The sequence below is a fragment of the Passer montanus genome, unplaced genomic scaffold (assembly GCF_014805655.1).
Source record: "Passer montanus isolate IOZ18808 unplaced genomic scaffold, ASM1480565v1 scaffold54, whole genome shotgun sequence".
NCBI lineage: Eukaryota > Metazoa > Chordata > Aves > Passeriformes > Passeridae > Passer > Passer montanus.
The window spans coordinates 1,632,989-1,648,051 of record NW_024370374.1 but is presented as its reverse complement, the minus strand read 5'-3'; the positions used below and the strand labels follow the sequence as shown (position 1 = coordinate 1,648,051).

At 36.1% G+C, this 15,063-nt stretch overlaps 1 protein-coding gene across 2 annotated transcripts in view; it reads right to left on the bottom strand.

Annotated features, from left to right (window-relative positions):
* The window catches only part of LUZP2 (leucine zipper protein 2), a 150,689-nt gene that overhangs the window by 51,009 nt on the left and 84,617 nt on the right, over positions 1-15,063 (bottom strand). For both annotated transcript variants that reach the window (XM_039725107.1, XM_039725108.1), the window contains exon 6: positions 3,928-3,990. In XM_039725107.1, the coding sequence (XP_039581041.1) occupies positions 3,928-3,990 (63 nt within the window). The remainder of the gene's footprint in view (positions 1-3,927; positions 3,991-15,063) is intronic.

The window sequence follows — 15,063 nt, the reverse complement described above, 5'->3', positions numbered from 1 at the left end:
CCTTGAAAGTACAGGCATAGTTATGCTTATTTATATCAGTTCAAGATGATATTTTGTGAAATATATCCTTAAAATAATTCTAAGTAGTAGTCTATATATTATTAATTTAAATAATATATTCAAATATATTATTATTTAAAAATAAATAGCAATGGGCTTTTTGTACTAAACCAAACTATCCAAGGAACATTATTTCACCATTCATCTAAGAATGCTCTCAACGCAGTATTTTTTTAAAATAAAATCCACAGTCCCAACTGATACTCAATAAATTTTCTTGTATTAATTAATGCCAAGTGCTTTGAAGTCCTTGGAACAGATTAGAAGTCTGTTTCACATTTACTGAAAGAGCATTCCATAAACATATTATATTACCAAAGCAGTATATCTTTCTTAAGTTGGAATTTTTGGAAAGATTTTATCTCTTTCCAACTGATGCAGTCAAATTCAGTGACAAACCTTTGGGAAGAATTCAAAATTTTAGAACCTGCTTTAAATGTTTAAATAATAAGGCAAAAATGGTTATGGTATTCTGTAAAATCTGAAACTAACAGCCAAGATCAGTCCAGCAGAATTCTTTGTTCAGTGACTTTATCTGCTGTTACTTCATTCAATAGCACTGTTCCTGACCTGGGCAATGCAATTAATTGAGTTTTGGAATATAATCCACATCACCTAAAACCAATGAGAAAATGTTCACCAATTTTAATTATTCTGAGAGCTGTGTTTAGTAAAATATACAGTTTCTGTGATATACAAGGTATCCAAACAGGCTGTAGAGGAATCTGAGAGTTACAATTAAGGTATAACTCATTTGCTAAATATGAAGCCTGTGATGAAATTGAGTCATAAAGCTAAATGCATTCAGTGCAGGTCAAAAGCATGTGTATGACCTGCAACTCTTTGTGATAAAGAGTTGGTTATTCTGCAAATTTTCTGTGCTTCAAGGGAGAGGACCTCTCCGTAGAGTCAGATAAAATTACCATTAAACACAGGTCTCTAAAATATAGAATCTGGTAGGATTGCCCTGGCATGTGTCCCTTTCTGTCTCCTGGAAACCCCAACGTTTGCACCACTTGCCTTCCTCTTTCCAAGGCCCTGACTTCTTGGAGAAGAAAATCCAGCCATGCCAAAACTGTGCAGGATCACAAGCATGCTCCCACTGATGCAACAAGGAATCACTCACTGTGTCTCTGTCTGCATGCAGCCTGAGGCAGCAAAACGAAGCAGGAGCTTCCTGGCAGGCAATTCTACCCACAAAAGGTATTGGATATAATAACCGAGAGGACACCGAGTTCACACGCTTGTTATGCTTGGTGAGCATAGTACTTAATTAAAAACAGAAAACACACAGTGTTTCTCTGGCTGGCACAACTCAACTGGCAAAATGACCACAAAAACAGGATGCTCCAGTAGCATTTCTGCTTGTTCCAATGGTAACATGCTTAACAGCTGCAAATTTGCCAGGACGATTCATAAAGTAAGAGATTCTCACAGTTTGAGATACACTCACAATCTGCTGTCTTGACTATTACTTAATTTATGTTTAATTTTCTGAAGATCTCTGACTTCCAGAGCTTGTTACACTGTAATAAAATTAAATTATCCTTAGGCTTCATCCTTAGATGCAAATATTCAAAGAGACATAATCAGAGAAAATATCTTCAAGTTAATTATCAAAGGTTCAAATATTATGAAGCCAGGTGTGGTGATTTGACCCTGTCTGGATGCCAGGTGCCCCCCAAAGCCACTCTAGCACCTCCTCAACTGGTCAGGGGATAGAAAATACAGCAAAAGGCTCACGAGTTAAGGATAGAGAGAGGCTGCTCACCAATTACCAGCATGGGCAAAATAGACTTGACTTGGGAAAATTAATTTAATTTCTTACCAATCAAAATCAGAGCAGGATAATAAGAAGTTAAAGAAATCTTAAAACAGCTTTGCCCCTCTACTTCCCAGCTTCTACCTCCTCCTCCTTCAGCAGCACAGGAGGGAATGAGGATTATGCCCCCAGTTAATGACATTTCTGTTGCTGCTTCCTCCTCAGGGAGAGGATTTCCCCTGCTCCATCATGGGAAACGTATTTCCACAGGAAACAGTCCTCTACAAACTTGTTCAATGTGAGTCCTTCGCATGGGCTACATTTCTTTACAAACTGCCCCAGCATGATCCCTTGTCATGGAGTGCAGCACTCAGAACTGGTTGCTCCAGCGTGGGTCCTCCATGGGGTCACAAGTCCTGCCAGGAAACCTGCTCCAGCGTGGGCTCCCCTCTCCATGGACTCACAGGTCCCTGCTCCAGAACTGTTTTCCCACAAGGTCACAACCTGCTGTAAGGGCATCCACTTGCTCTGACATGGGGCTCCTGCACAGGCTGCAGGTGGATCTCTGCACTCCTGCTGGTCTTTCCGAAGGCTGCAGGGCCACAGCTGCTTCACCACGGCCTTTTGCCCCCAGGCTGCAGGGGAATCTCAGCTCCAGTGCCCGGAGCAGCTCCTCTCCTTCCTTCTGCACTGACCTCGGTATCTGCAGAGATGATTCTTTCACATATTCTCACTCCCCTCTTCTCTGTCCACAATTATTACTGTGCATCCAGAGCAGCTTCTCTCCTTCCTTCTGCACTGACCTTGGTATCTGCAGAGATGATTCCTTCACATATTCTCACTCCCCTCTTCTCTGTCCACAATTATTACTGTGCAGTAACTTTTTTCTTTTTTAAATATATTATCACAAAGGGGTTCCTACCATCTCTGATTGTCTCAGCCTGGGCCAGTGGCAGGTTCACAGTGGAGCTAACTTACATTGGCAGTGCTGGACACAGGGGAAGCTTCTGGAAGCTTCCCAGAATAAGCCACCCCAATAGCTCTCCCCAGTACCAAAGCCTTGCCTTGCAAACCCAATACACTGAGAAAAACACTTGAGAAAGAAGGGTATTTGTATTATTTTTTAAGCAGTAAAGAAGGGAAGAAAATACATCTGTATTACTACACTCTGACATGTTTGAGACCAACAATGGGGATAAAGGAAGATAACACTTTGAAAGATTTAAAAAAGATACTCCTAAACCTATTATTTCCTAACTTTGAGAATTTATCAGAAACGTGACCAACTAAGTACTGATCTCTAACTTAAAAGGTAGAGACTCTAATGAAGAAAATGCATCCAATAATCATTAGGAAAATTTTAGTACGGAGGAAATTTTTTATGCTTTGGTTTCATTCTGGCAAGGTGCAATGACCTTAACGGAGATTATATATGTAAAAAACCCAGACTAAACTAATGCGAGTAAATCAGATTCACATGTAATAGCTTTTTTTTTTTTTTTTTAATAAAAGAAAAATAAAGGGAATGCTCACATGAGTGCAGGTACTTCTACATTGAGGAATTTGCCAAAAATAGGCCTTTTGTATCATTGACCATCTACCTCAGTCTTCAGTAGAGGGGAGATTTCTTTCCCTTTGTTTCATAGTGACCCTTTTCCCCTTGAAATAATGAAACATTCTGGGAATCAATAATAATAGAGCTTTCCTGTCTCAATGTTAATTTCAAAACTGGCCTTTCGCAATTCCTGGCTTAGTGCAGCCATGGAGTTCATGCAAATGAAATCAGTTTTATATATGTTACATATGTATATATCTGCAGAGTTATATCATAGGCACACCCAGATGATTTTGTCTAAAACTTGAGTTTGCAACTTTCTTTTTAATACATTTCAGCTGCTTCTTGTGAAGTCACAAAAATTAATTGGGATGACAGCACTTCAGAAACACTCACTATATAAGCATAATATATATTCTGTATTCTGGTGTATATATATATAGATATATTCTTGTGTATATGTATAATACACCAGAACCTCAGTACAAAGCACTTTGATGCAAACTTTTTTGGGTACATTAGATTTAGAATAGAGAGGAATCTTCCTTACCTCTTCTGCGTGCATTCCACAAAGCTTGTTTCCTGACAAGAGCTTGTTTTTGAGGCTTTTGTTCTGAGAATGGGACAAAAAAAACCCCAAAATAGTTTATTAGTAAGTGTTACTAAAATATTAAGGGACTCTCTGACTATTTGATCATACTGACTTTATTTTTTAATATGGATAACATATTTAAGTCACCAACGAAGATATAAATAAAACGAGAGATTAATCAAGGCACAGTATCCTCTTACAGAATTCTTAAAGGCATTTGCATTACAATTTGCTACAACAGGAACAGGACTGCCCATAGAGACCTTCCCAGAACACTGGCATCTGAAGGCAATTTAGATTTAATAAGCTGAGGTAAAAAAGGGCAGAAAAAAACCTCCAATCCTTGCTTGGTGTCAACTCCATAGCTCAGCATCATTTTCTGTAAATCATTTTAACACCTGAGTAACAGGGCCAAGGTCTCATCACTTGACCTTGATGATCAAAATCAAGGGGTGTTTCTGCTAAATTTTAAAATTTAAAACTGCAAGTAATAAAAGCAATAGAAAGTTAGGTACTTGATAGCATTCTGCCTGTTCAATATGGTTTTCCACTTCGGAGTTTTAAATGTATTTCTTCTCATTTTCAGGGAAAATAACAAACCCTGACAAAATTAATTCCTCATAGTAATTATTTTTCCATTCCTCACTCGTATTATCCCGTAACTGACAGTCAAGGGTGAAGATTTCTCTGTAGTGTGACCATCTTTTACAACTGGTCAAAAGCGTAATTATTCAATAAGCCGATCTACAAGTGCTGAACATAACACGCTTAACACAAAAAAAAAATAAAAGAATACAAAACCCAAATATTCCTGGTTAATGAAGTGCAAATATACAAACAGAAACAGAACCCACCACATTTCAGGAAGGTATGTTTATTACTGAACAGCAATAGCTTTCCTGTACATTGTGCCTAAGAACAAGCTGTCATTAGAGCAAAAAAACACAACTCCATTCAGTTCAAATTTAGGTCTGCATCCCACTGGAAGCTTTAATGCCACAATTGGAAACTTTGAGTTTCTCTTGAAAAAAAACCCCCTTTTTTAAAGCAAATGCAAAGAAACTAAAATTTGATTTGAAAACTCATTTTCACTATTGCAAATAAGGAGGAGATCTGACATAATTTCACATTTCACTATTGCTGGCTACCATGCAACAGTATACATTACTGCAGAAACAATAATTTTTTCCCAGCTGTTTGACCTGGATGCCCATAGTTTTCTGATACAACAGAAAGGGAACTAGGATGTTATTTTGAATGAGACAATCCAACAATCCATTCTTTCAAAACATAATTTGCAAAGAGCTGGATGTTGCTCTAGTAAGTTTAACAGTCAATTACCTATTTTGGTCCTTTGTTTGAAAACTTCTGTTGTAACTCACCAAAGAGCAACAGCCTATTGTACTGACCACTACAGAAATTCAGAGTAAGACAACTGACTCTGAAAAAAATGGTACTGTATAGCAGATACAAGATGAACAAAGGTAAACAAAATAAAAATCAAAGACATGAAGCACACCTGACTCATCTATTGTTCACCAGGGGTACACCTAAAGAACCATGCTGTATTTGTGAACACAAAGTGAATGTGTTTTGCACACATCTTAATGGTTTCACACAAAAGATCAGCATCACCTTTTGGGATGATGTTAAAACAGATATGCCAAAGGCACTGTTTCATTAGAGACTTGTGCTTAATTAACTCATGATATCAAGTAATCCTTTTGGTTTGACTACCTCATTATCCTCCACTCCCTCCACAGACTGGTGACCGTCGGTTCAGTAGCACTCGGTCCATATTTCAGAAGCAAAGAAAGAATTAATTGTAATCACTACATTTTTGTTCATTTATCTTCCTTTTGCCCAGTATAAACTATTGTAAGAAGCAACTTCTACTAATACATTAATCTTTTTAAAGTAATTTCTACATAGGCTATTTTGAGAACACCATGCAGTAACCCAGAATGTGAAAAACTCTGTGGCAACAGGACACACAGTGTACTAGATGGTTGTCACAATTTCCACATTTTGTGCCAAGAAAAAACCTGGTACAAGTATATAGTTATATATATACAGAACTTGTCCAAAACCAAAACTTGATGAAAATATTCAAAGTTAGGAGATGGACTCCATTTTTGAGATTTAGCTAGGTTTAACATGATTTCCTGATTCTGTCTCATTATCCAATCTATTTGTAACAAAAACATCCAGCAGGGTTATCAGAATGCAAGCAAAATAGTCCTGATTTTATCTGAACTTAATAATGTTTTTAGAAATGAGAGCAAGCACTAAAAGTTAATAATATCCAGAGTATAATAAGTAGGAGCTTGTCAGAAGTAGATGACAACTTCTTGGCTACAATTTGGGTGATTTTACATTATTTCACAAATCACATATCACTGTTGAAAAAAGCTTTGCATCCTGATTAATAGTACTAATTTTTATAGCACAATATCAAGCATACCAGTAAAAACATATGAAGTATAACACAGCCTTTTTTTAAATTCTGAATTAAAATCTTTCTTCTTCTGAAAGAAGTCTAATAAGGTACATATTCTGGAAGAATATGTCCCTTTTGCTAGAAAGGGGCTATTCAAAGCCATATTAATTAATCAATGACATTTTAATTTTACAAAGGCCTGTTGATTCAGTACAGAAGTTCTGAATTCTAAGACATACAAGCATTAAAGATTATGCTCATTTTCCTATTAAGCATCCCTCAAAGAACAAGAACAAATAAACTAATCAGAATTTTAAGCAGTTTTAATTTCAAATACTTAATTTGTAATTAAGTACTTCAATGGAGAAGATCTTGGACATTTCAGTCTGAAAAATAAGAAATTAAGTATCTGTTGAGATCTACAGTGGTAAGCTTTTCTACTTAATCTCTCTTTCTGTCACTCTCCTTCTCTCCTCTACCTTTTTCTATTTCTTTGTATTTCTCTCTATTTACCTCATATTTACTATTAATAAAAATCCATACTATTGACTTGGGCATATGGTCTCATTTGTACTTTAATTTGGGCAGAGGCATCTAACAATTTTAATAACTGGATTGTAACAGCCCACACTGGATTGTAACTGGATTGTAACTCTTAAAGACAACTTGCTAAACTTGTAAACATGTTCTTCACAGAGCTTCCATTCTGAAAATAAAAAGCTTTCTGCCTCAGTCCCTAGGCATTTTTTTTTCCTTTTCTCTTAAAGTGGCATAACATTCCTATATATTGCTAGGGTTCTGATAATATTTTCAAATTGTGAGACTAGACTTAATGAAAGATATATTCATTATATAATCATTGGCCTTATCTATGTTGTCTAAAGATCTACTCCAATATAAAAGCATAGAAAAGAAGCTGTAGTGTCATACTTGTTTCGTCAACATGTCTTTGGAACATGAAGAAAAAAAACAATCCTCACTTTCTGGCTACAAGGGTATATGTTCCTTTCTCTTCCTAACTTTGGAAAATAAACCTTTCTCTTCTGCACCTGTTTTCCTCTATCAAATGCCAGTAGGCTGACCAAATAAACATGTAACACCTCAGGACCTTCACCCATGTTTTTAAAAAAGCAGCATTTCCTACCATAACAGATTGAGCATCCCCCCTCTCTAGAGAAGAGGGAGAGATTGTGACTACTTTAGCATTCTCAAAAAACAATAACTATGATGCCAATCAGAAGACTTGGACAAAGGCTTACAAAGAAAAACACTAACTATACACTTGAAAGCTCAATAAAACCACTTTTACAATTGCAGTTTTTGTTAGTTCCTTTTCTGCAAATAAGTTTTTGTAAAAAGCATTAAATCATTATGCAGCTATACACGTGGCATATTGTATTTTTTATAATTTCTCGATCTGATTTTAGCATATAGAATAAAAACCTCAAGAGTCACAGTTTGTAGGCATTGTTAACAGTGACAAACTACCGCTAGATCCGGTTTAGAGGGGTTTATTATCACTGTATCATGTAAACTGTGTAAATGTGAAGTTAGGGTGATTAACATTTATCTGGTGAATCATAGATTCTACTAACAGAAGGCTAAACTTAGTGAAAGTTACAAAATTTAGATGTCATTTTTTGAAGTTAGTTTATCTTGCTTCCTGGTCACACAATGAGTGCTTTAATACTCTTATGTTAGATTTTATAATTTGAAATACCTGTATTACCTATTTGAACCTGCATCAAAATCTAAACCCAGAATGAACAAACCTAGACATCATCAGTACAAAGCAATTGAAAGCACAGGACATAAAGTTCAAGCAAAAACAACCACTTTCTCTCTCAGAAAATTATTCTCAGCAATTCAATTCAGACACTGTATCTGAGCTCTGACATTATTTTTGCTGTGTAAAAGATAAATTTGGCTCTTCTTCCCCTTGATAAATAGTGCAAATCCAACCATGCTAAGCACCTGCTCATCATTTAAACATTTCTGTCTTATGCACAATACATTAAAAAAAAACATACAAACCCAAAACCACAAAAAACCCTGGACTCTGGTCAGCAGGAGTATCAGGGCCAACTGCCAAGATGAATGGTTTCCATCTCCTGTGAAGCCAGAGTTGTTCATTGTGCCTTCAGGAGACAAATCAGAAGACATCAATAGACTAAAATCACATAACTGGATTTATCTGATATCAATGTATTGGTATCCAGTTTGCTTTGGATATTAGTTTTATATTTTACAATGATGAAAAATGTTTTCTATCTCATGAAACAGTGTGACTGCTTTAATCCCAGCAGGGTTGGCTAAGCCCTCTGTCTTTCTGAGACAGATAAGTTGAGTTTTTGATGCTTAAGTTTATTAGTTAAGAGCCTGAAAACTGTTTTCTACCTTTCATTATGGTCAGTGAAGACACCATGACTTTTTGTAAAGGGTGTTTGCCTTGACATTCTTGAGCATGTTTAAGTTTTTTTTCCTTACAGTTTTTTGATGGCCAAGTGCATCAAATAACTGAAAGACTTTGGACCATCAATGTATTTTAGTAGTGAAGATGCATATAGATATAGATATAGATATAGATATAGATATAGATATAGATATAGATATATGACTTTTCATATCTGTCTGAACCAAAACTTAGAAAGCATCATTGACCTTCTAGCTCTGAATTCCTGGGAAAAGCCAACTTTCACTATGGTCAGGCTTCAGCCTCTCTGTGCACTAATGCTCTAATACTGGTATTTAGGAGGCAAGTTTTATTTCTGCCGAAATCCAGAAGCTGACAGTCAAACTCAGTAACCCCAGCAAATACATCACATTGCCACTGCTGTAAGTTTAGACATATTTAGACTGTTTCATGGTGTCCTGGCTTGTAAAATAAGCATGCTCAAACCAAGACACATGGATCTTCAGCTTTTTTTTCTATAACCTGTCCCCCAGCCTTACACTCTTATGTTACAGGAAAAGGTACTTAAAAACAAGCTTTCCAAAACAAACAGTATATATTTCTTCTTCTCTGCCTATCTCTGCTAATGCTAAAGGTTGTTTATTTTTTCTTGTATTTCATGTAGTCCAGCGGACCTGAACAACTTGATAAGCAACACACAAAAATCTTCTATTCAAGCTTTTGGCAGGAGGTTTGTCTGGGTTGTGTTTGTGTTGATGCTCCAATAATTTCAGTGATTTGCTATGGGTAAGCAAATGCTATTTCTAATTCTTTCCGAGTCAGATAGTCTAATTAAAAACAGCAGCATATTAGATACAGAACTCCATTGTGCAGAATTTATATCTGCAATGAAAGGCAATTGCCTATGCCATGCAAGGTTATTTAGGGAAAAAACCTAGCAATTCTTGGATCTTTCCCTGTGGTAGTGGTGGTTGCTAAGTGCCTTGCAGATGGTTTGCAGGATCAAGAAAGCAGAACACCTAGCTAAGTAGATGTTAACCTGAAGGTCTTTCCATTTGTGTGACATTTGTGAATAGAATGATGACAAGAAGTTGGTGCTGCTGCAAGCTGTAGGTTGAGCTTTAAAAACCAAAAATCACAGTGAAAGCTCTATTAGTACTGTTGCAGGAATGAATAATATGCTGTAAACAAATATGTAAATAAAATAATTTAAATATAAAACATATTTCCGACTTAAAAAAAAAAATAGGTCCTTTATCACTAGTGGAGTAAAAGGTCATGACTTTCTACAATGTCATTTTTTCTGATGTAAGAGCAGCAGGACATGAAACACTGCATTAAGCAGAACAGTGAACATCTGTCTTAAACCAGAAATGACATATTATGGAAGTTATGAAGTGACAGTTATGAAAGGAGAAGGGCAGGAGATGACTAAGGAATACATTTATGTGGCTCTCTGTGGAGTCACACCATTCAGTTATGCTTTAATTTTAACAGGCTCTGTCTCCTGAATTCTCTCACCAGCAGTGCACTGAATATTCGCTGCTACAGAACTTTTTGGCAAATATATACAATTTTTAGAAGAAGTTTTGCAAGTACAATTTAGAGACATCTGAAATTTATAAAAGCTGTATTGAAGAAGCTACTACAATATCTTTCAGTAAGAAAAAAGATATTCCTGAGGCAGTTTTACTATATTGATTCACATGCTAAATGTATTTTCACCGTGCCATAGTAATTCAATATACTGAGCTGTAAGTACCTACACAATATGTACTAGATAGTACTTTCTTCTTACTTCCATCTTGATATGGTCTATCCACATGTGGTATTCACATTCTCTAACAGAGAGAAATATAATTCTCCCTCCCAGGATTTTTCCTGGGGAAGGTAGTGAGAAGCTCAGAGAAGAAGAGAAAACAATTCCTATCTCTGCTCCTGTTGTTTGGCACATGTGGAATGTGTTATGGAGATTGTTTACTGTTGTGGCAAACACCCCATGTGTGGAGACACGAGGCTTGACTCCATTTTCTCAGAAGGCTGATTTATTATCTTATATATTATACTAAAATACTACATTAAAACTATACTAAAAGAACAGAGAGAAAAGAATGATCAGAAGGCTATAAAGAACAGGAATAGAATAGAATGCGTAACAAAAATCCTGTGACTGCTCACAGCCTCGGCACAGGTGGCTGTGATTGGTCACTAATTGAAAACATTCCACATGGACCAATGGAAGATGCACCTGTTGCATTCCACAGCAGCAGATAGTTATTGTTTACATTTCTTTCCTGAGGCCCTCAGCTCTCAGGAGGGGAAAAATCCTAGCAAAGGAGTTCTAATAAAATATCATAGCTACAGTTTACCAAGAGTGATTTGGTTATTGGAGACTGGTGAAGGTTGTTTTGTTTCCTTGGCCAATGGGGTCAAAGCTGTGTCCTGGCTGTCTCCAGAAAGTCACGGGTTTTTCTTTAGTATCTCTTTAATATATTATCTCTTTAATATGTAATTTAGTATAGTATTAGTGTAATATAGTAGAGCTTAATAAAGCAATTGTTCACTTTCTCATTCGTGGAGTAAGAGCACATTAGCACATTATTCCCTACATTGGGGTCACCCTGATTCAATAATCCATACTTGGAGAATACAATGCCATTTCTAGAAGTGTAATATTTCCATATTAAGATATTCCAGCACTTTCCAAAATATTATTTTTAATTCACAAATCCTATGCAAGCACTATGTTTGAAAGGTGAGAATTCTCTCAGCACAGAGTTTGTATTAGGAGGCAATGTATTTGGCTCCATCTTTGGGATGGATGAGGTAAAAATGAGGTCACATACTTTTATGTCTTGATAAGCAAATCACGGCAACAACGGTACCGCAGTAAGCATGTGTGTACCAAAATCGTAAGTTAAATCCATGTATCTTCAAAACATCAGTAGGGGGAACTAGGCATCATCCATGTCCTACTGTGTCAGGTGCAAGCAGCAACACATTCTATCAGTGTGTAAAGCTGGCAGGACATGAGTGAGATACCTTCAGCCTTGAGGTGGCCCAGCTGCAGTAGCAGGGAAGCTCTGTCCTCTATAAGGATCTTCGAGTAAATCCATAAAGAGTTCACTTAATGAAAACACAGACATGGGACAGCTTGGATGGGCACCTAGGGGTATTCTTAATCTAGTGACACAGAACTCCAATTGAATCACCATTAATATTTAATGATTTCCTAAAAGTCATTTAACAAGATGAAGTGAAGTCTAATTTAGAGGATCCGACTGACTTTTTTTGAGCCATTAACACTATGTCTTCAAGAGTCATTGACCTACCCACGATACTGAACTTACATTTTATGCCAGAATCCCTTGTCTTGGGGAAAGGGTAAGAAAGCAGAATATTCTAATTTAAAATTAGCTATTTTTCCTTGCTTTTCAAAAGTCCCCCTATTTAAGCTCAGCACAGCAATATCAGATAAGATACTTCATATCAGGCTTCTAAGTATTATGAAAAAATAAAAAGAAGGCTCTGAGTACAGCTTAAACTTCTTTGGTTTTTGAGAGTAAATAGCATGTATTTGCAAACTAAACATTTTCAGAAAACAAATTCTCAAACTAAACACACTAAATAATATTTCAGCAGAAAGCTGAGGAAGTTAAAGACTAGCATAAAAGACAGTTGGAAACAACATTTCCTAGTACTTATAAACCACCCTAATCTATTAAGGGACACCTAGGCCCTAAGAACATCTGGAACACAAAGTGATCTGCCTGATCATCTTGTAATCAGTTCCTAGTTCTGACATGAATATCACCTTTTCATTAATCCTGCCATGAATATGGACTTGAGTGAATATCCCAAATTCAAGGAAGCGTTTCAGATTGGGGTCATGCCCAAAAATGGTAATGGTGGCATATTGAGAAATAAACATTTTCTTAGTAATTTTTAGATGTATTTTATGTGATGTGATGTGGTAATCCAAAATTTTTTAAAATTATTCCCACAAAACCTTTCCTGTTGACGTCTTCATTCACTACTTGTGCTCAGCAAAGAAAAAAAGGGAATTTGTTGATCATCACCTCAGGCAATATATTGTTAAACAACAGAGGCATGTAACACTGAAATTAGACAGATCACCATTCTGAATTATATTAAAAAGGACAAAGCCCCAAACATCCAAAGAAAATGTGTTGGTTTTCATTCTGAATTTCTGCCCCACCACACTACAACATTTGGCAAAGGTATACCTCCAAAGTTTGGCAGTGAACTGTGCCTAGAAATGAAAAGCACATGCTTCTGTTTTCAGAAAAACGCATTACCAGTATTTTCCTATATCTTTTAGTATACAGGGAGCTGTCAAAGAAGTCTTTTCCTCTCTAAACAGACTATTAGTCTTTATTGTTATCTCCCGGCATCCTGCTTCTTGTGCACATTCCAAATGTCACCTATTGTTGATAATATTCTCTGAACAGCTGCATTGATGCAAAAGCTACAAAAAGAAATTTGGCTCCATGTACTGAAGCTATTTACTGTAGTTGAATGTAAAAACCCAACTCTACAACTACTTAAGGACTTGAAATTTTTTCCTGTTTTTTTTTTCTGCAAAAAGCAAGATTCAGACTGCTTGATACCAGTATTTCATCTAAATATATTTTCATAAATTAGATCATAATCTCTTCAGTTCAAGCTACTGAATTTATGTCAGTGTGTCAGACTTCATATGTCAGAAGCTCAGCCATGAGTCCATCTAGTTTGTAATGCTTGGCATGTTGAATTAGCATTTCTAAACCAGTATCTTCCCCTTTTTTGACATACTTTCACCAAAGTACTTTCCAAAGCAGAAGATAAATGACACAATATATTTCATTCTACTCTGTTTTGACTTTCCTTTGATCACCTTTGGCAAGCATCACTAAGATCAAAAAAAACTTTCATTTTTGGCGACATTTCCAAAAAAACATACAGTGTTTCAGCCAGTCTACTAGATTAGCTTCAGCGTATCTAGTGTAAATATCCACACTGCATTTTGCATATAGCAATGTGTGTAATTTTACTGCAAACAATGTAATAAAGACAAATTATTAATTAGAAGAAAGAGCTTTTTATATCAATGATAAATGTGTTCAACTCCATACACACCCAGAAGGAGAGGCTAGATTGGAAGAGCATTTCTTGCCTCACATACTACATGTTAGTCATTTGACAGATGTAAAGGTCTGTATAGACTGATCAAAATGTGTGAAGACAAGATGTGTTTTAAAATAGAAAACAAATATTGCCATGACAAGCTGTATTTTCAACATTTTTGACATTTTGGATGGGAGCCACCATTTAATCAAACAGACTAAAAAGCTGAACATTCCCATTATTTAATCTACCAACAATGGCCCATTTACTCAGCTCCTCATGATGCCCATTAAAAGGAGTCAGATTTTCCCTTGAGACTACAGCACCTTTTCTCCTGGCTATGAATATCCAAGCCAAAGCCATGTGGGAAGCACAGCAAGATCTAATAACAGAGAACAGAGCAGCCAGTATCTGCAAAGTAGGGCTAAGGAACTGCTCTTCCTACATTAGGTAACAATGAAAAGACTTTGTTTTCAAGGTCTGAGTTTGAATGCTATGTAGCAAAGTATTTAAAATCTTCTCTGAAGAAGTTTAAAAGGAACTGCATGATTTTAGATCCATTCTTGAATGGTTATCACAGTTTAAAATATTAAGCAGGAAAAGCAGATTGTGGTAAACAGCAAAGTAAGTAAAATGCTGCTATGCTCTTACTTTCCAAGTTAGTCTGCTCTTTTAAGCACAGGAAAGTGGTTTGCAGGTAGTAACTTTCTAGAAGTCTTTCTTTCCTTACTTTAATGCCTGCAAAATATCAACTGTCACTATGTGATGACTCAGTATTTTTTCAAATGGTATTAATAAAATCTATTTGACTGCATTTTCTCTAGATTAAGAGCACTCTATATGCATTGGCAAGGTATTTTTAGGACTGTAAACATGTTTTATGAAAAACAAGGGCTTGCTGTTAGTTATTTTGCTGAATAGAATATAGGCTTATTAATTACAACAGCAATTATTCTGATTTTGATTCAACCTTCACACAACCTTTTATACTAAAAATAGAACCAAAAGTATCTGGTGAGTAAGAGAAATAATTCTTCCTTTCTGCCCCAACTCAAAGCCACCAAAATATTCAGAGGCCTATGAATGTGCATAAAAAATGCTTATATTCCTCCTT